Source organism: Anthonomus grandis, chromosome 13, assembly GCF_022605725.1.
Source record: "Anthonomus grandis grandis chromosome 13, icAntGran1.3, whole genome shotgun sequence".
Taxonomy (NCBI): Eukaryota; Metazoa; Arthropoda; class Insecta; order Coleoptera; family Curculionidae; genus Anthonomus; species Anthonomus grandis.
Window position 1 is genome coordinate 5303377 of NC_065558.1, and position 26021 is coordinate 5329397.

General features: G+C 29.6%; 1 protein-coding gene across 2 annotated transcripts; it reads right to left on the reverse strand.

Moving 5' to 3' along the window:
* Nucleotides 1-5138: 5138 nt before the first annotated feature.
* On the reverse strand, nucleotides 5139-22194 carry LOC126744131 (sodium/hydrogen exchanger 9B2-like). 2 transcript variants are annotated; one of them, XM_050451475.1, is made up of 10 exons: nucleotides 22014-22194; nucleotides 21216-21329; nucleotides 17038-17125; nucleotides 16802-16986; nucleotides 13535-13730; nucleotides 8631-8864; nucleotides 8336-8576; nucleotides 6158-6361; nucleotides 5905-6102; nucleotides 5139-5843 (listed from the first exon to the last, which is right to left on the reverse strand). In XM_050451475.1, exons 1-10 carry the CDS (start codon nucleotides 22057-22059, stop codon nucleotides 5229-5231), a joined length of 2121 nt encoding a protein of 706 aa, XP_050307432.1. In that variant the 5' UTR covers nucleotides 22060-22194; the 3' UTR covers nucleotides 5139-5228. The 2 variants fall into 2 exon arrangements, with proteins under 2 accessions (XP_050307432.1, XP_050307433.1); XM_050451476.1 differs by lacking the exon at nucleotides 21216-21329 and having other exon boundaries at nucleotides 22014-22193.
* Nucleotides 22195-26021: the final 3827 nt, after the last annotated feature.

The following is a 26021-nucleotide window of genomic DNA, read 5'->3' on the forward strand; positions in this document are numbered from 1 at the left end:
AATTTTAGTCATTACAAGTTTACTACACACTCATAAAAGAAGTAATTACGAATAATACTCACGAACATAACTTAGGAACAGAATTTTATAACACTTACCACATTGTAGAAATTCTTATAAATAAAATACAATCTCAAATTTTTCAAATAAATCCACATTTTAATAGAAAGTCAAAAAGAGGATTAATAGATGGTCTTGGATCAATTATAAAATCAATAACAGGCAATTTAGATCAAAATGACGCTGAACGTTTTAATCAAGCCATTGAAGCTCTAAGAAATAATCAACAAAATATCAAAACTCTTGTAAAAGATCAAATACTACAAAAACCTTAGAACGAAATCAATTGATATTAGGTGATCAAATAAAAGAATTACAATGTTTTATTTTAGAAACTCAAAATGAAAACCTAATAACTTATCATTTTCTACATTCTGAAACCATTATATCTCAATTAATATCTTCTCTTCAAATAATTTATGATATCCTAGAAAGAATTGAAGTAGGAATAACCTTCTCTAAAATAAATACCTTTCACAATGCAATTATTGATCCAAAAACATTACTGAATGAAATTAGAAGTGTAGAACAACATCTAGTCAATAAAAAATTCCCTTCTCCGAGCATTGTAGAGAATATTTTAATTTACGAAAAAATCATAGAAATCAAAAGCTACACAAAAGAAAATCAAGTTACGTTTATTTTAGAAATTCCAATTGTCGAAGAGAATAAGTATAATTATTATCACTTATATTCCCTTCCTACTCCTCTATCAAATACCTTTAAAACAATTATTCCGAGTTCCAAATACCTTCTTTTAAATGAGCAAAATTACGTACTTGTTAATGACGCTTGCAAAGAGGTCTACAACCAAGAATACTTATGCCTGGACCTCCATATAACAAAAAATGACAACCTAGCTCCATGCGAAGTAAAGCTGTTACAATACGATAAAAACACCTCCAGTTGCAGCCAGATTCCCATGAAGATTCAAGATATAGACATTCGCAGAATTGAACTAAATAAATACATTGTAGTAGTGCCAAGTGCAGTTGTTGCTATACAGAATTGTTACGGAAATAAAGACAATATACCTTTAAATGGCACCTATCTAATCGAACTAAACAGTGATTGTGAAATCAATATTAAAAATACTATTTTACACCGCTTTAAATATGCAAAACCTAGTTATAAAAACATAGAATTACCTAATTTAAGTTTTAATATTTCTGAAAATGCTGACTCTGAAATAAACTTTCAACATTTAAAACTAGAAAATATAAATAGTAATGAAATAAAAACAGTTTTAAATACCCTTAAAATACAAAAGCAAAAAACTTAATGAATTTTCGGAAATTCCAGCTGTACGAATAAATAGTGTTAGTTTTTATACTATATTACTTTTATTATTATAATAATTTTAGCAATTTATGTATTATATAAAACATGCTGCATGAAGAGAAAATTCTTGAAGACAACTCAGAGGGGAGGAGTTACGTGACCAGTAGCCCTTACCAAGCATGTTAACCGGACCTTAGCTAGTAACTTTTATGCTTATGTAGCCAACGCCTTTTTAAACTTATAAATATACCTTAAACTAATTTTGTAAACACTTCTCTTTCTTGTATCAACCTTTGTACATTAAAAAGTCGTCCTGTATATTAAAGTTGTTTTTTTTAAAAGAAACCAGTCTTGATCAACAACAAAACTTACGGAAAAAGAAAGAATAAATCTAAAAATGGAGTTTTAAAATATAATCTCCCAACATTCCACTGAAACTTAGCATATTATATACACATATATATCTTATGTTACATGTTACTAGTTCTTGTATTACGTTATTATACGCATTATTACATTTTATATATCACCCTACTTGAATTAATTGACAATTCTTTGTTCCATAAGTAGTTTAGATTTTATTTGACCAGAGAAAGCTCTCAAAGGCATTTGCTTTATGTCATTGTTTAAGCCATTCCACCATTCCAAATATGTCTGGAATATTCAAGCATTGATTTATGATTTACTTATTATATTGGGTATTACGTCACTTATAGCAAAAATCAATTTAGAAATTTTTATCTCACACGCTCAAAAATTGAAAAGAAGAAGAAAATAGACTTATTCACGTATTTAAAAAAAATATGAACCCAAATCTGTAATGATACCGTTCGATATACTTGTGGTATAATAGATTTTTTATATACTTAGGAGCTGATCTATTAATCTCTGAGCTCGTTTCTTCTTTTCAATATCCTACCTAACTTTGTTATGAATATTATAATTAAAAAACGATAAAAAACAACAAGAAGACCTATTTTTTTTTAAATACCTAATTTGAACCAACGTTTCAGTATTTATATCTACTACCGCTATCAAAGTAATTAAAGAAAAATAAAATTAAATTAAAAATAAAATATACTTATCTTTTAAATTTCCAGCTATGTAGTATCATCAAAATTGCTTCCTAATTCTTCCTAATTAAATACTTTTTTTATATGATTTGACGGTTTATTAATAGTTTGACAAACTATTTTTTATATACCTATTTCAGCTCCTAGGTATATAAAAAATCTATTATACCTCAAGTATATCGAACGGTATCATTACAGATTGGAGTTCATATTTCTTTTAAATACGTGAATAAGTCTATTTTCTTCTCCATTTCAATTTTTGAGCCTGTGAGATGAAAATTTCTAAATTGATTTTTGCTATAAGTGACTTAATACCCAATATAATAAGTAACTCATAATGAATTCGATTTATGATGTCTTGTACTTTATGGTCGCGATTTCGATTTCTTGCAGGCAATTGAAAATTAAATTAAAATGATCCTTAACTGCCTGGAAGAAATAGGCAGCAATCTTAGTACTTGATTTAGTAACAATATAAATAATACTTCCCATGTGCAATTATTTGAAAAAAAAGTTAAGTCTTGACTTTTTTAAGTATCATAAAACATGCAACTAAGGCTCTTTAGACTAGAGACTTGAACTTTTAAAAAAAAACTACTGCCTGGAATGTAATTTATATTTCTTCCAGGCATTCATTAAATCTTATCTCAACTGCCTGGAAGTAGTGTCTGGATTAAAATGTCAATATTTGATTGATCCCGGAAAGAAGACATGAGGTTGGCGCTGTGTACACTGATTTTTTCAAAACGTTTGATAATGTTCATTATGTGACCTTGCTAACTAAACTTGACAATTTTAGTGTGCAGATTTTTGAAAAATTATTTTAAGGACATAACCCAATTTGTGACTTACTTTATATGCAAACTGAATATACCTACTTTATATGCTGTCAATTTAAAAGTATATATAAGTGGTAACACTACGGTCAAGTTTTAAAACAACTTACGTACATTTTTTGCAACAAAATTAGGCTCTTTATTAACCTAGATAAATGCCATAGTATAATCTGTTCAAGAAAAAATTGTTAAGACACCTTATTCATGTAACCAACAACTCTTGAACTGCAAACTTAAATGTGTTGATGCTATCAAAGATCTAGGTGGAACCCTTGATAGCAAATTAAGGTTTGAACATCACCTAGACATACCCACATAGCAAATATATCTTATATGTAAATGCTATGTATACTCATAATATCCTGAGGTACACCACATACAACATACAATGAAAACTGTAATAAATGCCTTTTTTTAATGCTATATGAAATAAATATATATTTGTCACACACTAGGTAATACATGGAATATACTATTACTATGTACAGTGTATATCCTCAATATACTAGATATTTAAACTATATCCAAGGGTAATATCCTATGGATGTCTCATAAACATCTATTATATTCTTTACAGAATATATAAATAAATTTTCACTATTTCAGGAGATATAATAAATATTCCTAAGGTATATAGCTGATCTGATATCCATGAAACATTTTCTGGATATACCATATATGCATAATTTCCTAGGTAACAAATTGACGTCTTGTATACCTCGTTTTTCGTAGTTTCTGATCTATATGACGAGTCATTTTGACTTCCTTACTACCTTAAAGTACAAATGTCACATCCAAAATGACGTCCTAAATAAAGGCTAAAAGACGTCTTAAACGGAATTGAAAGTGGAATAAGAGTGGCAATGAAAAACTGTTTTTGTTTTTCTGATATCTCTTTAAATAAAGTCGGTAAAGGTAAAAACGATTTTGACAAGTTTCGTTTTTTTTTGAATATCTCCGGAAGTATGTGGAATTTTAAAATTTTTTAAACGTCATTTTATTAAGCTTCAAATTGCCCAACTTTGCCTCCATTTAATCGACCCCGTAACTCTTACGGTTTCCGAGATCCCAATGGTCACTCTCGAATTTGGGACACTCTGTACATCGTTCATATATATATGTTGTGTATGTACGATGTATATATCGAAGGTTTAGATATTAGCAGGCGACGGTAATGTTCACAAAATATATACGTATATTTATACTTGAACATATAAAAATAAAGTTTATCTTAATGTGTATAATGTATATACATAGAACATACACGATATTTTTTGGACTTTATAGGTATATAGCATGCGATATCCACTGTTATCGCTTGCTATGTGGGTAATATGTAAAAAGTTGTATAAAATCTTTTTCGTTACTAATATTGTAACCTTGTATAATTATCTAACTAAGGAATTATCCTTGGACCCGTATTACATTTATACCATGGTTTGGACTTCTTTGGTATCCAAGTATATACAACATGGACAGAGAATATAAAAGAAAGTCCACCTAAACGCCAATCCTTACACCCTACGTACAATACTCCAAGATCACAATCAAACTACTTACGGTGAATACAATGGTATTCACCGCTTATTCGTTTAGTAACAATTCAAGTATTTTTTTTTTAATTTTAACAATAGAAATGCAGAATACTCGCTTGACTATTGATTTTTCTTTGTAAATTTTGTGCGGTTCAGTAATTGGACAGCGGTGCCTATCAAGTGGCCCGTTTTTTTATATAAATAAATAAATACATATTTTATCCACTGCGCCCTAAATGAAACGAATAAACTAAACCTACAATATTGCAGAACCTCTTTTAACGCCACAATTTCACTCTACCCAACCCAAAATATTTCTTCGATAAACAATCAGGTGTAATAAAACTCACCGCTGATATTGTAACTAAAAATATATTTATTTTAACTTAACAATAACACCTATATAATACATAAAAAAAAATAAATATATAATTGCATGGCTCTCAAGATTCATTACCGCTCGCGTCGTTATCACATTTCTTTTCACTGGCATTATTGATGTCACTATCGTTTTCTAGTGTTTGATCGGATTCCTCGTTAATTTTTAACCTCGTAACCGTTCTATTATCGTCCTCGGAACGTTCCCCGTTCAAAAAAGATTCCGTTTTACGTAACTTTTCACTTAACGTGTCCTCCTTTAAGGAAACCTTGACACAATCATACTCGGGTGGCTTCAGAGTGTCTTTTGGCTGACAACAAATTACGACCTGATCACTCTTGGCCTCGCCCTCATTTGTTTTCGATTCTTCAGCCATATCGCAGCCTAAATTATCGATTCCCTTATAGTCCTCGTCCTCGTCGTCGTCGTCCTCGAAATCCTCGTCGATTATGCTGATGTCACGCACAGAGGGTCGATGGGATCTACGCCACTGCTCCGGTTGCACCGCAAATTTCGTTTTTCGTAACAATTTGCTGCCCAAAAGGGTCACCAAAGCGGCCCCAATTGTCGTCGTTATCATAATCGATAAGATGCATACGGTGATTATTTTTTTGGCACTGGAGTATTCCGCTGATGTGGTGTCGGTTATGTAACTGAGTACTATAGGAGCTAGAGCAGCCTGAAAAGCGATTTTAGATTAGAAACTGACTTAAAAGCGATGAAGTATTCTGTTCACCCACCTGTACAGTAGCCTTAGGCATCCAGGCTATAGCACAAAAGATCTTCTCCTTCAAATTTAACCCGCAACCAATCCCAATAACCAGAGTCGCGAAAATTCTGATGATTACTCCCACTATGAGAATCCCCACTCCAATCAGAACCACGGTGCCGTGAAGCTCCTCGAATCGCATTTGGGCACCGGTGATACCAAAAAGAACCTTGAAAAAACCCCAATTGTACAGTTGCCGAAAAACAATTTTCTTTTTAACTCACTGGTTCGACGATCATCCAGAAAATCTCGAAAGCGGTCGAGGCAGGGTTTTCCTCGGTGCTCCATCCCTGTTTCGTCCAAAAGATGAGGGAAACGAAGGCGGCTACGACAGCCCCTAGGGGTCCCGCACCACCGTATCCCAAGTGTTCGCTGAAGTATATCGCCGCCATGCCTCCTGCCAGCAGCATTATGATCCTGAAGGGTACCTAAGAGGTTTAAAAGTCACTTTATGGTCAAGAATAGTTGATTTTCTTTGATCTGAGCGGCGTAGTAAGGACGTTTAAGTGGTTTCTGGGATGTACATTTAATGTACAGGGAGTCCCCGTTAAATTGGTCAAAAATCTAGAGGTGTTAAATCGGATGATCTTGCTGGCCAATGGACTGGACACCTTCGTTCGGTCTTACACTGTGACAACGTGAAAAGATAATCTTATATGGAATGGGTCGCAAATTGGTGCAGGGCGTTCCTCTGTATCCTGTAACAAGTGTAATTACAGTAACAAGATTGGAAGTTTTTAGCGTAATCATCCACAATCTCCCTGGGATATGGAAATGTCATTACCGTTACCTAAAGAATCAACATACGACCAGAAGTGCTTGACATTTTCAGGAATTAGGTGTTCCATAATTGTCACTATTAAAGTATGCAATGGGTACACCACCGCTCCTTTGGTCACCAAAAATCTCATACGTTCTATCGCATAAAAAAACGAGATACTTATCTCCGACGATAAAAGATCCTCGCATAAACAGCTCTTCGTTAAAATAATAATGTTGAAGTCACAGGAATGAACAGACAGAAAATTTTTATTAGTCTTATTACGTATACCTCTAATATTTTTATACTAAATACACTGCAAGTTCAAAACTTACTAATGACGGAGGCTATGATGATTTATCGATTTGTAGATGTTACAGATCCGTTGAAAACCCTAAAATACCGAATAAAGCCATTAACATTTGTCGAGGAAAATGCAGATGTTGACCAAATATTCCACAATGTAATCCTTAAGAGAGCTGAAAAAAGATATAAGTGGAAAGAACTGTTCATAATTTGATTTACCAATGCTTTTGACTATTAACTCAAAGTTCTGAGAAGTTATTGCCCTATTTACCAAAGGTTTGGTCGGGTCAAGGAAGAGTCGAATGATAATTATGTTGGTGTATGATATCTTATTCTAAAGATTTCAATATTCTCCCAGTCAAAACTCGACTGCATCCTAGAGTTTTCAATGAAAATAAAGACAAACTCTTCTCTTATCAAAATTATCACGATACATCATCTATAAAACGGCTCCAACCAAAATGGCCTCAACTACTAAATTTATTAAGTCAAAATCGTTTTTTTACCCCCCAAATTCATCCTCAGAAATTCACTATTTTGTCATTTGGGTAAATTATGAAAATATTTCCAGTCGTTCTCAAGTTATGATCAAAAATGTTCGTTAAAAAATAAAAATCATAAAATAGTAATTCGGTTTTTAAATATTGAAGTTTGGTGGCCTTTGTACCTTGGATGGCAAAATCGCCTTTAACTCAAAAAGTTTTTGAGACACAACAAATTGTTTTTATATAAAATTATTCGAAAACAATTTGACTTTATCATGTGTTTTATAAATTTTCAATTTTTTTTTAAAGAGAAGAACCCTTGTATGGATTTTATTTTTTTACACAAAAAAAATGCGTCGGATTCAAGGGTCCTTTTTTGTTGAAATTCTATTAGAATATTTTGGAAAAAATATACTTTTGCCAAAAAATGTAACACACATGTGATGCAAGTCCATCCCTGGAGAAGTCACATAACCTGCAATGCCTCAAAAAGTGGCCTCACCATCTATAATTTAAAACCTAAAAATTCCATTAAAATCTATAAGAGTGTTTTCAATACATAGGGAAAAATTGTATTTTTTTTTGGAAAATTTCAACATCCTGTATTTTGTAAACGACGCACTTCCGACCATCGGTATTATATCTGTATACTCTAACATATTTGACTAGTTATACAGCGTGTATTTTATCTCACTTTAGTTTTCCGCTTAAACAAAACGTTTCTTTTGGTCTTCATTATTAGATTAATACGCTACATTAAGAGATCATAATGCTCAGACTACTGCGGCTTTAATTCAAATAAAATGAATGATTTATCGCATAAGGCAACTACAATTATGCAAGTGACTTACCAAAAACTTATCGTTTCTCTCCGGGCAGTACCGCAACAGCAACCCGAACAAAATCCCAAACCCGAACCCGCCAAATATGGAAACTGGCCCTTGTAGCACCAGAGACGTTAAGGAACTGTGAACGAACATGATACTTTTCACTATACCAAAGACCGCTATCGAAGTGGCATCGTCGATACTCGCCACGGCAATGATTAGAGTAGGAATACCTTTGGCCACTCCATAACCTTTAGTCCGCAACCTGAAACCTGTAAAGTTATTAGGGAGAATTGAAATTTGGTTGCAATGGACCAACCTGAAGAGGCAGGGCACCACAACCGCCGGTGCTACTGCAGAAATTATGCTCCCGAGGAGAATCGAGTAGTCCCAGGCCATTCCTAGGAAGAACCTGGAGAGGATGGCGCATACTCCACCTTCAACCAACCAGGGGATCAGGCTTAGTCTTACCACGATAAATTTTAGACGCCAGAGGGCTTTCGGGTCCAAATCCAGGCCCGCTCTGATTAGGATTATCACCAGAGCACCATGTCTGGAAAGTAAGTAATAATATAAGTAATAATCTAATTGAACCCATTGCAAAAAAGCAAATTCTGATGTTACGACATTGGTTTTACGTTAAATATCTACCTGCATTACCCCATACATCATAATGCCCTGACTCGAAAGTTGCATGAAACCATAAAAATTATATAAGAAAGAAATTAAAGGTTAATTTATAAGTCCTGTCGGGGAAAATTTCAAGAATTGAAAATACTTACAATATATGCCCTATGTATGAAGAATGCCTATTGTATTTTTTTTAAAATATGGATTTTTTTAACAGTTGCATACCACCAATTGCATATTCTACAAGAACATACAAATATACATATCCCAAATACAGACTTATTATGTATAAAACGGGACCATACTATAGCTGTATTAAATTATACAACAGTCTATTAAACAACAGTCATTTAAATTCCTGCTATACAATGAACAATACACTGCTCATATAGGTCTTAGGAGAGCCAAAATCTCGACTTTTTGCCGGTTTTTCGGAAATATTCTTGACTCAGTTATCTAATATGCTCAGTATAATTATGAAATTGTGTTTTTCTATTGAGGTTCAATTATTAAAGCCTTATTATTACTGATCTAACAAACAGCTATACGTTAAAAGATTATGTTTCAATTGTTGCTGGATCTAATGACCCCAACAGCAAAAAATACCCATTATTTAGAGAAATAAATAGTAAATTAAAATACTTGGGACATATGAAAATTATATCAGTGTTTTTTAACAAGACTTCAAATCATTATAAGATTAATACTTTCATTTTAAAATTTAACAGTAAAATTAACAGGTGTATGGAAAGGTTGAATTTGTGTGTACAGGGCTTTTATTACTTAATTGGTATAGAAAAATATACTTCATTAAAAAGTCAGTAATTTTTAAGACGCGAAAAATGTCACAAAGAGAAAAAATAAAAAATTCAAAGTCTTAGCAGGTCATCTAGCTATAAGGTCTGATGATGCTTTATTAGTGATACATTTAACCTTCGTGACATATAAAAAGATGTTTTGAGACCGAGACTTGGAGTTTTTTATTTTTTCTTTAGTTACGTAGGTCTCTTTGAGATAATGGACGAGTTCTTTCAAATGTCACAAAGACAGGGCAAACTTTATTTTTAAGGATCAAGCTGACGGTAATTGCAAATTTGACCAGCAAACTCCGAGTGTTGAGGTTACTGTTTTAGATGCTAGTAATGTAGTAAGTCATACAGAATTGCATACTGTAAGTAGAAATTTTATTCATACATGTAATGCTCTAATAAGATTATAGCAAATTCTAAAATTATCGCGCTTACTTTTCTTTGAACGTACAGTCCCAAAGAAATGAGTCAAATGAATTTTACCTTTTTATAAATAATTGTGACTATCGTTACATATTACTTATTACAACACATTGGCTTATGCAAGAAAAATTGATCTGTATCCCAAGTTATTCAGTTGTATATTCTTTTGCCTTATATTTAATTTTATACATGATGAATTTTTAACTATTAATCGTTTTATAGCAAGATGCATTTATCTTTTAGACGAACAAAACTTTGAGTTTGTTGATGTTTTATCGGTAAACTTGAACTTATATGTGGTGTGTATTTATCGGTCACCCACTTCCGAAATTGCTGTGTTTTTTAAATAGATTAGAAGCTCTTATTATCTCTGCTATCCATTTCTTTAACTGTTATGCTAGCTGCAGATTTTAATATAAATTGTCCTGACGCTGCTTCATTTGCAATAATAAGAGTGACCAATTTAATTAAATGTTCTTATTTACAGATACATTCTTGTGTCACATGTCTCGGCCTCATTAACTGACAATGTTTGTTTTATTAATTCTCTAAAAAAAAGAGCAGAACATAGGTTAAGCAGAATTTTTAGTTCAACAAACTTCAATTAAAGATCTTCAGGTTTCAAACTTCAGGTTTAAAGAAGAACGTAATAATACTTAATGGGACAATGTTTTACAATCACTTGACCCTTTTAGGTGATTTTCACCATAAACTAATGAATATTTACCACAAAAAATTTCTAGTAAGAAAATTTAAATTAAAGAATCCTCGTTTACTACAGGAACTGTAATTTCAAAAACATTCGAGCTTTACATAATAATTTTTTAATTTGTATATATAATAGTATATATACATATATATTTTTTTTTCATTTAATGTTTTCTTGAATTGTATGTCTTTCTTATATTTTAAATTTATTAATATTTCTTCTTTTAATGTAGTTTTAATTTTTAAGTAAGATTTTGACAGCTTATTTATACTATTGTTGCTTTGTTAAAGAGAGACTTTTTCGTTTGCTAATAATGCTTGACTTTAACTTTAATGTTCCTCTTAGTACATTTCTATCAGAAGAGAAAAAGGTGCTTAAAACTAACAATCAAATAAAACTTTTAATGAACCAAATTTTCCTTTCACATAATTGTCTATTCACACTCATGGAGTTTCGTGACAGTAAATACGCGTCCAATTATCGCCAGACACCTGCAATCTGGTACAACCTAGAAAATGAAGGGGTACTACACCAGATCCATTAAAATGTGTGTCAAAGCGTGAAATTATACTGATTTCAGTGCTCTTCTATATTCGGATCACGCGATCTATTATGCAATTTACTGTCTAAGTGAACGATAATATAAAGCGCACTAGTATGAACTAACGAATTACTTTCTCGTGTATATTATTGTTCCGAAAGATCTGAATGTAATATTTTGAGAAAACTAGGAGTTCGTATATTATTATTTCCCAACAATGTTTATTAGTATAATGTTTAAGTGAAGTAAATCCAGGACATCCAGGCTAGTATATTCTGAAGATGATTCAGTTAAACATTCCTTTAAATAATTTTTAGAAGCTGTTGCTTAAGTTTGATGATGCCTTTAGGGATGAAACACGCGAACCCATTTTCAATTTAAATATAGACTCGAAATTTTTTAACCCAACTTGGTGGACACTACTACAACAATGGACTACTACTCTCTATTTAATTATAAATTTAAAAAAATACATACATAAAGATGTAATAACCTTAGTACCCTGCTTGAAAAACATTGATAATAAAAGTAATTAAAATTAGAAGAAATCTATAAATACATTTATAAAAGAAATACTTAACTTTAAGTGGAGTGAAAACTTACTTAAATATTAAGATGTAAATTCCCTTTTACTTGAAGAGCATTTGGTTTATAACAGACACTCTCCGGTTGTTTATTCAATTTTTGAACAATAATTCACATGTGATTTTACACTTTTGTATGTGTCTAGCCTTTAAGGCTTATTTGTCATAGTCTTAAATTTTTAAGTTTTCTATTTATATAGGTAGGATTAGGTAATAATCATCAGTGCTACGTATAAGACCCCTATAGCATCTATATCATAAATAAATACATCATTATTATTAAGATTATTGTTCATCATAAAGCAAAATTTGAATAAATCCACTGCAACTGCCTGGAAAAAGGAAAATTATTTTTCTTCCAGGCATTTGAGGTTATTTCTTCTTAATTCCAGGCATTCAAGAGAAGAGAATGATATTTTTAATTAATATTTAAAAAATGCTTGGTCATGTCTGTTTCCCAGTGGTATTAAACGATTCAGAAGGTTTTAAGTATTCCAAAAACGTTGGCAAATGCGTATGAAATTTATTAATTTATTAAAGAGACATTTCAAAGTTGGCCATATTCGATATAAGACAAATATGCATAAATTAATAAGAAATTTTGAAAGCTCGTAGCTTGGCTAAGACGTACAACTTTTCCAGTGGTACCAAATGATCAGAAAGTTCCAAATATTTTAAAAACGTCGACAAATATATTTCAAATTTATTTGTTTTTTCAGGACAAAAATAAGAGCTATAGTTTGGAAACTATATGAAAGTCGTACGTCTTCGACTTTTCCAGTAATGCCAAAAGGTGCAGAAGGTTTCAAATATTTTTAAAAAAATACGTTTGAAATTTGTTAGTTTTTTCAGGAACAAATTTCAACATATGAATTTTTCCTGGGATTCCAAAATGCTTCAAAAGTTTTACAGAACATTCCTGAGATGTTCTAAGTGTATATTACTAGAATGTCTTTAGGTTATTAGGTCATTATTAGTACATAGTTGACTTCCTGTAAAGTTTCAAGTAATTTAATTGCTTTTTTTTTAAATCATAGGCAGCATTTCAGGGATGCATTCATTTAAGAATATTTTGAAACGTTATGAAGTTTTAAAATTGTTTTGTTATATTATCACGTTTTTTAGAATCGTAATGAGGGTCACTTAAATTCTTAGCACAATTAAATCTGTACAATTTGTATGAAAAATGTTTCTGAATCTGAAATCTTTTGAAATTCTATTTAAATCCTAATAAAATATTTACGAAACGCCTTGTATATATAATTTGCCATAAATGCCACTGGCATGTTAACAGAACCATATCGGAAGCCCCAATATAAAACAAAAGAGGAAGTTCGTGCAAATAATACCAACAAAAAGAGTATTTTCATTTATTAATTTCATATCTATTATGGCACATCGATTGTAAAATCGGAACGGTAATTAGCTCGTTTATTATTCCAAGCGGGTGTCTCCTTACGTAAATCAATGTTTCATTGACCAACCTTTTCGTTTGTTTTCGTGCATACCAATAATAAATCGTATTACCTAATTTTGTTGGCTACCTCAGAGAAGGATTCGTCCAAGTCGACGAGTCCGACATTTTGCAGAAATAATCCGGTGAAGAGCATCCCTATGAGGGCCGGGAGGGTGGTGAGACTCGTCACCCAACCCCCCAAGTATGCGCAGATGCTCAGCAGGATCAGCTGGAAGAGTTTTCCGTGAGGAGGGGCTGCTGTCTCACCTACGGATATCAAATTAGTCAACCATCAATCAATCAACTTATATGTGAGAAAGTTTCGATTCGTTTTTTATGAAATTATGCCTAATTCATTGGAACTTGAAGTGGCTGGACATTTTTGAATATTTGCAGCTTGAGGAATTTTTAGGACTTCAAAGTAATTTCTTTCAAAATTTAGGGCTCGTTAGGTGTTTTTTGGCCTCAATTAATACTTAATAAAATTATAGTATATATCATCTATTCTGAAGAATATTCCATCAATTTCTCTGGTGTATTAGATACTATACAGGGTATTTCAAATTCGACCCTCGACATGGAGATCTCGGAATCTATAAGAGTTACGAAGATGGTTAAATTGGGGCAAAGTTGAGAATTTTTGAGCTTAACAATATGCAATTTAAAAAAACTAAAAATTCCGAATGGTTCCAAAGATATTCAAAAAAAATAGATTTTAATTTTTTCTGAGTCTACTTCCGATCCGATGGTGTTTTTAGATTTTTGGTGTTTTTAGATACGACGTTTTGGCTTTTGCAATCATCATCAACTCTGTTTTTTTTTTATAGGCGCTATATTCGATTATTGCATTTTTAAAATCTTTGCAAAATGTCCTTTTTAATGATGTTTCACAAGTAATAGTTTTTATTTTTTAAAACCTGAATTTCTGAAAAAAATTAAATCTACCAACTGGCAAGACAACACTTAAACTGTCAATAGATATTACACGTTAGATAGAAATACTAGCAATGTACCGTAGTAGTGTAGGTAGACACATTATTCCAGAGTTGCACCCTAATTATTTGAAGTCATTTTCCATTTTATTTTACAAAATTACGTGAAATGTCTGGAAGACAGAAAATCACGCAAAATTCCTGTAAAATATTTAAAAAAATTATTGAAATCTTTAGAAGTTGTAAAAATGTCTAAAATAATATGGAAAATTAATCCAGGTTTCTGAAAAACCTACGAAATTACTTTAAGAGTATGGAAGTCATAAAAAATCACTCCAAGCGTCTGGAAAATAAAAAAACTGATTCTAAAAGCCTGGAATAAAACAAGATTTTATATTAAATGCCCGAAATAATTAAAAACTTACTCCATTAACCTGGAAAATTATAAGAAAATAAAAAAACATGCCAATTTCCCCAAATTAAAAGAAAATCTTTAAATTAAATAAAAACATTACTTTGCAATATTATACATATATCGCAAATACCTGCAAGACATGGAAAAATTTGGAATAAAACACAATTTGATTACAAATGCATGGAATAATATACAAATATTCAAAAGCTCTAAAAATTGTTAAAAGTTATTTAAAAACTGAAAACCAAAACCTATTTTAAAATATTAAAAGTAAAAGAAAAGTGATTTGAAATAACTGGAAGACGTGTAAAATGATTAGAAAGTCCTGGAATTAAATTAGATTTTATTCCAAATGTTTTAAATATTATAAAATTGCCAAAAAAATCCTGAAAATTTTTTATTTTTTTTTTAATTTAAAAACTCTGAAATTAAAAATTAAAAACAAAAACTTATTAAGCTTAAACATTAAAATTAAATGAAAATTTATTTGAAATAGTTGGAAAAGGTGATAATTGACTCAAACTCCTGGAATAAAACAAAATTTAATCCCAATGCCTGGAATATCCTGAAAATACTGAAAAAATATGGAAAAAGTTAAAACTTCCAAAAATTGTGAAATTAAAAGTTTATTACAAAAATTTATTTTAGAACATTAAAATTAAGAGATATATTATTTAAAATACTTGGAAGATGTAGAAAATGACCATAAAGTCTAGGAATAAGACTATATTTTATTCCAAATGCCTGGAATATCGTATAATAAGAATGTTTAAAAAATCTGGAAAATTTTAAAATCTTAAAGTTTCTGGAATTAAAAATTGAAAACAAAAACTTATAACAAAATAACTATTAAGCTTAAACGTTAAAATGAAAAGAAAAATTATTTGAAATAGTTGGAAAAGGTGATAATTGACTCAAACTCCTGGAATAAAACAAAATTTAATCCCAATGTCTGGAATATCATGAAAATACTCAAACAATCTAGAAAAAGTTAAAACTTCCAAAAATTGTGGAATTAAACTACAACATAACATTAAAATTAAAAGATACATTATTTAAAATACTTGGAAGATGCAGAAAATGACCCTAAGGTCTAGGAATAAAACTATATTTTATTCCAAATGCCTGAAATATCGTATAATAAAGATGTTTGAAAATTCTGGAAAATTTTTAAATTTCAAAGTTTCTGGAATAAAAAATTGGAAGCAAAAACTTATCCTAAAACATTAAAATTTAAAGAAAAATTATTTGAAATGTCCTTGAAACACGTGGAAAATGACCCTAAAGTACAGAAATAATACAAGATTTTAATCCAAATGCCTGGAATAATATAAAAATGCTTGGAAAATACGGAAAATTTATTTTAAAAAATTGAAAAATTTTGACTATAAAAACTGAAAAGAAAAACTTATTTTAAAATATTAAAATTAAAAGATCAATTTTTCGAAATAATAATAATTTCTCGAAATTGTCGGAGTTTATAATTAATTATATTAATACATACAAATATTTAAAACATCTGATATTTATGACAGTTTATATATTTTCTCGTCAGTTTATCACAGCTAACTGTTGCAAATTTAGTTTTTTCCAAAAATTCAGATTTTTTAAAAAAAATAAATATAACTTGTGATTCATCATTAAAAAAGTAATTGAGAGTAACAGATTTTAAAAATATAAAAATCCATATGAAAAAGCAGAGTTGATGATGGGTGGAAAAAGACGAAACGTCGTATTAAAAATCTAAAAACACCATCATGTAGCACGAAAAAAGTGGTAATGCAAAAGTGCAAAGATTTTAAAATCGGATATAAATAAGCTCAGGAAAAAATAAAATGGATTTTTTAAAATTTCGAATATATTCGGAACTATTCGGATTTTTTAAAAGGCATATTGTTAAGCTCAAAAATGATAACTCATGTTGAGGGTCGAATTTGAAACACCCTGTATATAGTCCGACTAAAACAAGCTTGACTTTTAATATTACTTACCCACAATTGAATATATGGCACACCAAGACATCAATCCGATCAATAGCAGGCAAACCACCCGGGAAAATTGCCGATAAGTCGGAAAAAATGGATACGGACAAAACTTGGACCACGCCCTCGGTTCCCAGGAGGGTACGCTCTCGTCCTTACCGCGACATTTGACGCACAACTTGTACCACCAGGATCTAAAAATCAACGTTACCGAAACAAAAGATGTAATTTCATTAAAATGGTACCTTTCGTCGTTATATGAATTTTGAGGGGCCATATGGTCGTACTTTTCATAAAACCCATCCGGTAATACGTTTCCGTTCGGTTTTTTTCCTGAAATTTAACGAGAATGAGATTATACGGGGGATAGATACACTTGATGGTTAGTTGACTAATTAAAATTATATTAGTAAAAAGATTCTTTGGTTTTCTTTCTTCATCGCATGCGCTCATGAATGATCGGATGGTTTTTGTCAAAATTATGTACGTACACGTATATATGGATCTATTGAAATACTACACACTTGTGGGAAAGAAGAAGGGCATACTAAAATAATTTTTGGACTTTTTTAGGAAAAAAAAATTATAAATTAAAACATATGTGACCAATTAACTTATTACTTTCTTCCGTCAATTAGATATACATTTTTTTATAAGTACAAGAAGTTTTAGGTCCATTTGTCTTGATTTAAATTATAAAATAGATAAATTTCGGAAAAAAAATCATAACTTAAAATATAATAATCCAATTAACTTATGTCCTTCGTCTATCGATTAACAATTGATCTTTTTATAATCAAAATAAGTTTCAAGTGAATCGCTCTTGATTTGAATTTTTGATGAATTTTTAAAGTTTAGCTATAATAATTTTTGAACTGTTATTGATAAAAAATTTATAACTTAAAAAATAATCGAGCAATTAACTTACAATCTTCTCTCATTGATTAGCAATATATATTTTTACAATTACAAGATGAAAAAAAATCATGACTTGAAAAATCTTAGACCAATTAACTTACAATCCTCTGCTATCGATTAACAATAGATTTCTTTATAACCACAAGAAGTTTCAAGTAAATTGCTTTTGACTTGATTTTTTTATGAATTTTTAAAGTTTGGCTAAAATAATTTTTGGACTGTTTTCGGAGAAAAATGCATGACGTAAAAAATATTAGACCAAATAACTTATAACCTTCTCCTATTAATTAACAATAGATTTTTTTTATAATAACAAGAAGTTTCAAAAAAATTGGTCTTGATTTAAAATTCTTATGAATTTTTAAAGTTGGACTAAAATAATTTTTGGAGTTGTTTTTGAAAAAAATTCATAACTTCAAAAATAATACACCAATTAACTTTTTTTAGGAAAAAAAAATTATAAATTAAAACATATGTGACCAATTAACTTATTACTTTCGTCAATTAGCTATACATTTTTTTATAAGTACAAGAAGTTTTAGGTCCATTTGTCATGATTTAAATTATAAAATAGATAAATTTGGAAAAAAATCATAACTTAAAATATAATAATCCAATTAACTTATATCCTTCGTCTATCGATTAACAATTGATCTTTTTATAATCAAAATAAGTTTCAAGTGAATTGCTCTTGATTTGAATTTTTTATGAATTTTTAAAGTTTAGCTATAATAATTTTTAAACTGTTAATGATAAAAAAATTATAACTTCAAAAATAATCGAGCAATTAACTTACAATCTTCTCTCATTGATTAGCAATATATATTTTTACAATTACAAGATGTTTCAAGTAAATTGGTTTTTATTTGAATTTTTTATGAATTTTTAAAGTTGGACTAAAATAATTTTTAGACTTTTTTTGGAAAAAAAATCATGACTTGAAAAATCTTAGACCAATTAACTTACTATCTTCTGCTATCGATTAACAATAGATTTTTTTATAAATATAACCACAAGAAGTTTCAAGTAAATTGCTTTTGACTTGATTTTTTTATCAATTTTTAAAGTTTGGCTAAAATAATTTTTGGACTGTTTTCGGAGAAAAATGCATAACTTAAAAAATATTAGACCAAATAACTTATAACCTTCTCCTATTAATTAACAATAGATTTTTTTTATAATAACAAGAAGTTTCAAAAAAAATGGTCTTGATTTAAAATTCTTATGAATTTTTAAATTGGACTAAAATAATTTTTGGACTTGATTTTGAAAAAAATTCATAACTTCAAAAATAATACACGAATTAACTTACAATCTTCTTCCATCGATCAGCAACAGACATCATTATAACTGCAAGAAGTTTTAAGTAAATGGCCCTTAATTTAAATTTTGTAGGAATTTTTAAAATTTGGCTAAAATAATTTTTGGACTGTTTTTGACAGAAAAATTATAATTTAAAAAATAATAGACCAATTAACTTACAATCTTTTCTCATCGTATAGGAATATAACTCTTTATAACTACAAGAAGTTTCAAGTAAATTGCCCTTGATTTAAATTTTTTAGGAATTTTTAAAGTTTGGCTAAAATAATTTTTAGACTGTTTTTGATAGAAAAATTATAATTTAAAAAATAATAAGCCAATTAACTTACAATCTTTTCTCATCGATTAGCAATATAACTCTTTATAACTACAAGAAGTTTCAAGTAAATTGCCCTTGATTTAAATTTTTTATGAATTTTCAAAGTTTGGTTAAAATAATTTTTGGAGTTGTTTTTGAAAAAAATTCATAACTTCCAAAATAATACACCAATTAACTTACAATCTTCTTCCATCGATCAGCAACAGACATCATTATAACCGCAAGAAGTTTCAAGTAAATTGCCCTTGATTTAATTTTTTTAGGAATTTTTAAAATTTGGTTAAAATAATTTTTGGACTGTCTTTGATAGAAAAAATTATAATTTAAAAAATAATAGACTAATTAACTTATAATCTTTTCTCACCGATTAGCAATATATCTCTTTATAACTACAAGAAGTTTCAAGTAAATTGCCCTTGAATTAATTTTTTTAGAAATTTTTAAAGTTTAGCAAAAAAAATTTTTAGAGTATTTATGCTAAAAAAAATATAACTTAAAAAATAATAGACCAATTAACTTACAATCTTTTCTCATCGATTAGCAATATATCTCTTTATAACTACAAGCAGTTTCAAGTAAGTTGCTTTTGATTTTAATCTTTTATGAATTCTTTAATTTGGACTAAATTAATTTTTGAACTTTTTTGGAAAAAAAAATCATACCTTGAAAGATATTAAACGGAATCACCTATAACCTCTTATCGATTAACAATAGATTTGGTTATAATAAGAAGAGGTTTCGAAAAAATTGGTCTTGATTTAAAATTCTTCCGAATTTTTAAAGTTGAACTAAGATAAATCTTGGACTTTTTTTTGGAAAAAAATCATAACTTAAAAAATAATAGACCAATTAACTTACAATCTTCTTCTATTAATTAGCAACAAATCTCATTATAGCTACAAAAAGTTTTTATAGCTACAAAAAGTGAATTGCCCTTGATTTGAAATTTTAAAGTTTGACTAAAATAATTTTTTACTTTTTTTAGAAAAAAATTTATAACTCGAAAAGTATTAGACCAATTAACTTACAATCTCCTTCCATCGATTTACACTAGATCTCCTTATAATTAGAAAAAGTTTTAAGTAAATTGATATTGATTTGATTTTTTTATAAATTTTCCAATTTGAACTAGAGGTCTACAGCCACATACCTAACTCTGAAGATCGCAAGTGTTAGAAACTAAGACGCGAGGAACAGCATCAGCCGCAACAAACTCGTTACTAATGAAATGTATAGAAATCTGATGGTGTCAAGTTAGGTGAAACCCGTGTAGTCTCTTTAATTTCCTACCGCAAAATATTTATATTGCTTAAAATCTGTGAGGGTATGTAAAGAAATATCTAGGAGTACATTAAATCAACAAATGAAACAAATTCTTATTTATTAAGCCGCCATATACATGTACGCTCATAAATACGACTTCTTAATCTAAAAGTTCCCAACACCCACAACAACACAAAACATATGGTGCTCCTATAACAGTTCTATATAACTTTTATAAAAGCTTCATATTTGTTATATAACAAGGAACGAAAGTTCACCGTCACTTTTGCCAATGCTTGATTTTAAACATGCAAATGGTGATTCTAATATGAGGACATTTGGCTGATAGGTTAATAGACAATTTTGCTAAGAAATTTGAAAGAAAAAAGTGACGTTTCACTTTGAATCAACATATAAACTGTCAACTGATAATCGTGACCGTTTAAGTTGGGTTTTTAAAAATTAGTGAGTTTTTATCGCACAAGTAACCATTAATGAAGTTTCAGATGACAAAGATTACATAGAACTTTTATATAAAACATTCGATAACAGGTGCACACATATACCAAGTCCGCAAGCATTTGTGACAAACAGCATTACCGTGTTTTGTGCCCAAAGAAGAAGCTTTTTCTAATCGACTACTTAGCGTGCGTAAAATTCCCTTTTTCGTTTGATCGGGACTTTCGACAATGCTCACTCTCCTTTTGGGCATTTCTAAAAAAGGAAAATTCTACTCGTATCTTAATTTTTATCAAAAAATGTGGCTTTAAGTGGGTAAGACATACATACACACACACACACAAGATGCCCATCTTAACCAAATTAAAAAATTGAATTCGCGCGGCCCCATTATAACCAATTTAAACAAAATTACACCGTATTAGGGATTCTAAAGAGCGACGTGCCGGATAAATTTATTTAAACAATTTAAGCGATTTATTACATTAGGAAAACTATGTTGAATAAGTGATGTTCAGTGATTGGAATGATTACATGTATAGTCGGATCCCTGTCTGATTTATTTGCACTTGTTCTCTATTTATTGTTTTATGTTGGGAATTTAATTGCCAATTACAGTCATGTATAATGTAACACCTATTACACTTTTTTTTAATATACGTGACTTGATTTTTCTTAATGCAAAATGACATTGTAAGAAAACTTAGTGGTCCTACGGTTATGATGGTTCAATTTAAGGTTGAGACAATTTGACTATCAATAAGGCTGATGATATTAATACTGATAAATTCACACTGGAAAAAAAAACGATAGCTCCAGCTGTTTAAGCATTTAACTCAGTTTCCTAATCAAAATATGTAGATAAAAAAAAACAAAAGTCATATATACTTCCATACAACATAATATATAGTACGCATAAATTAAATAAATGGTACGTACCAATATCCTCTTGGGCAGCAACTATCCTTATGTTGGGAGGCTCCATTGTATTTTTTTTTTAATAAAATAAACAAATGAAACGCGCGTTTGTTTTCAACAAAACAAACAAATATCTGCGTTCAACAAACGACGCGCGGTACTAAAAAACCTCTGGTGGCTCTTCCGAACGATTATTGGCGAGTACCCAATTTGTAAAGGTATTAACAGAGGGTGGGGGGAAGGTACTCCTGGACAGTATGGATTATTTGATTGAGAGAGAGAGAGAGAGAGCTTGGTGCATCGAAATCAGTAGAGAGAATTTTTTTGTGTCAATATTCTTATATGGATTGTGCACAGGATAAAAACGGCAATTCGTATAGGGGTCAAATTTATTAATTCGAAAGCAACGAAATAAAAGAATTTGAATATAAGACACTACATATGCATAGAAATATACCTATGCAAGAGATCATATAAATGAAGCCTTTGAAAAGTACAAATTAGTGTTGCATAGGTATAATTCAACTTCAAAATACACTTTAAAAAAATGAATTAAAAAGGCGCCCTTGGATAACCAGTGGATTATTAAAGTCAATACACGCCACACAACAGTTAAAACCAACAACTAAAAAAGTTAATAGAAGAAACAATAAATTAAGACCGATAAAGCTTTAGGACTTGAGATACTTAATATTTTTAATAAATAAAATGTTTATAACCAGAAGTTTTTCCGCAATGTTTACAAAATTGTCCTACATACATTATTTAACAAGGCAGATAAATTTGATATTGTAAATTACAGACCCATATCCCTAATATCAAATGTAGCAAAAATTTAAAAAAAAATAACTAAAGATAGAGTTCCAAAATACATTGAAAAATATGGACTAATATTCAAGAAGTAATTTGGTTTTATTAACATAAGAGATATATAAAAGAAATTTAAATAAAAAATTAATTTATGTTTTTCTTGACTTGGCTAAGGCCTTTGACACGGTTGATTATACATATTTAATCAATAATTTAAATAGTATCGATATTAGGAGGCTTGCAATAAATCTTTTTAAATCATACCTCACAGATCGGCAACAAATAGATGAATAATGTTTAACAAATACATCGGTAATTAAATGGATATAATAGGTGCAGGTGGTGTCTATTCTTTTACAGATGACACCCTCATTATGAACGAAAATCGTGAGAAAGATGAAAAAGAAATTGCGGAAAGAAAATTACTTTTAATTAAAAATTGATAATACACCATCAATTTTAACAAAAGTAAATATATGGCATAATAATATACCCTATTAATATATGATAAAAAATCATAACTTAAAAAATATATATTAGACCAATTCACTTATAACTTTCTCCCATCGATCAGCAATTGAGTACTTCAAAATTAAAATTCATTTTAAGTAAATTGGTCTTGATTTGAATTTTTTATGAATTTTTAAAATTATCCTTAAATATTTTTGGACTTTTTTAGGAAAAAATGCAGAACTTAGAAAATGTAAGACCAATCTATTTATAACCTTGTCCCATTGATTAGTAATAATTTCTTTATAACAACAAAAAGTTTCAAGTAAATTTGTCTTGATTTGATTTTTTTATGAATATTTAAAGTTAGAGTAAAATAATTTTTGGACTTTTTTAGGAAGAAAAAAATCTAAACTAAAAACATATTAGACCAATGAACCTAGAACCTTCTTTCATCGATTAACAATAGATCTCTTTAAAATTACAAAAAGTTTTAAGTAAATTGGCGTTGATTTGAATTTTTTAGGAATTTTTAAACTTGGACTAACATAATTTTCGCCTTTTTTTGGAAAAAAATCTTATTAACTTATAACCTTCTCCCATTGACTAACAATAATAATAATAATAATAATAATAATAATAATATGTCTTTATTAAAAAGAAGCAATATTAATCTTACAATATTACTTAATACTATACATTGCCAAAGAAGACGAAGATTAGCTTAAAGCTACTCTTTAACTCTTAACCTTCCTAACATTCACAGTTTAAATGGAGAAAACGAAAAAAAAAAACAAAAAAAGAACAAGTATATATAAAGTATTTATCTTCTAGAATACTAGACTATATTTTGGATTGATTAAAAAAAAAAGTTTATAATATTTCCTATACACATTTAACGAAGTATTAAATATTGGTTTATAAGTATTAAAGAACTTAACGGCATTATAAGTAAAAGATCGCTCGAACAGAGCCGTGGAATGGTGCGGCATGATCAAAATATTGTATCTAATATTTCGAGTGTGAACCTGGTTTCTTGGTATTAACTGTTCAAAAAGATATTCAGGTCTTTAACTAACATATAATCGATAAAGAAAAGTAGAAGTGAAGAATTTGAATAGGTAAGATAGCGTTAACCACCTCAGCTGAAATATAGAGTCTGATACATGATCAAACTTTCCGAGGTTAAAAATAAATCTACAGCAAGTATTCTGCACGCGTTGCAGGCGGTAACGATTTATTTGGTCTAAGCAAGGATAATAAACTATATGGCAGTAATTAATAGATAAAACAAGAGCCACTACGAATTTTTTCCTAGTTTTAAAATTTAAAATGTGTTTATTGGCATAAGGCATATGCATTCGTAAATAACACCTCTGCAGAAGAGTATTAACATGTTCCTTAAACCTTAAAGAATTGTCTATTGTAAGTTCCAGAACCTTCACAGTATCAGAGAACAAAATAGTTTCGTTATTCAATTGAATGTGAACAGTTTCCATTATATTTTTATATGATCCTCGGTTTGAAAACAAAACCATTTTTGATTTATTTTATTAGGATTAATGACAAGTTTCATATATTTGAAAATTGATTTATTACGTTCAGATCTGCGTTAATAGTATCAGCCACGTTATCAAAATTAGCAGAGTCAAAATAATGTATGTATTGAGTGTCATCAGCATACTGATGTATTTCAGAATCTTCAACTAGACCGGGTAAATCTGAAGTATATATAAGAAATAATAATGGACCTAGGATCGACCCTTGTGGGACACCAGAAATAATATTTTTCGAAGCAGAATATTCATTATTCACAACATTAGATCTGTTTAATTATAAGAAGCTTCAAGTCTAAATTGATTTATTCATACCACCTAAAAAATCAAATGAATATTTTATCCTAAAATTTCTTAGAAAAACGTCTTGAACTGCCTAGAATTAAACCCAAAAATACTTTAACTACATGGATAAAAAGCAAAACCCCCTTGGAGAAATTCTGAACAAAAGAATTTATTTGCTGAAATAAATTAATAATAAATAACAAATGCCCCAAAACTTCTGTAGATTTAAACCAAGAATCTCATTTCCGGTTAATAAATGAAGGGCTTATTGATGTGCCAAAAAATGATGTATTTTGTAAATTCATATTAGCTTATATTTTTTTTCTTAATGAGCTTAAAGCTAATCATACAAGGTAGCCAAGATAATCTACTATACATGCAGACTACTACTAATCTACATGCAGATTTTTAGGTATATCCTTTACGTAAAAAGTTCCCTGAATTCTGTTGAGGCCATAAAAAAAATAATAATTTAAAGGTTTCATTAAAATCAATAATTTTATTGACAAAGCACATCCCTTTTTTTTGCTATGAGATATGGTATATTACATATTCTTCTGAATCTATTGCTCTTTTTATATTTGGATGTACAGGGGTCCAGGCTGAAGTACAGTTTCATCGCTTTTCTTCACAAGTTTATGCCATTTGAGTAGTTTGGAAAGTGGATTTCTATTGTTGGGTTTAGCCAGGTTTCATTTAAGATTGGAATATCAGTAGGTCTTTACTTTGTTTGTCAAGGGTAAGAATTTTGTCTTTTTTATTTTCTATTTTTAAGTCTTCTGTTTCCTTCACTCCGTGCAACATTAGCTTCCTTTGTAAGGGTGGTTCTTGCAAGCACCTGGTTCAGTAGGTCCAGGATCAGGATTAGTTCTTTGTTTGGGGTTAAGATTTGGATTCTCGATGAGTTTAGTAATATCAGGGTTTCATG

Bases quoted from the DNA above. Each gene is read 5' to 3' on its own strand.
- LOC126744131 (XM_050451475.1), bottom strand. From the start codon at position 22,059: ATGGAGCCTCCCAACATAAGGATAGTTGCTGCCCAAGAGGATATTG. The intron at 13,731-16,801 runs GTAAGTAATATT...TGATATCCGTAG, and splicing joins TGCCATATATTCAATTGTGG to GTGAGACAGCAGCCCCTCCT. The intron at 8,865-13,534 runs GTAATACGATTT...CTTACTTTCCAG, and splicing joins GAGGTAGCCAACAAAATTAG to ACATGGTGCTCTGGTGATAA.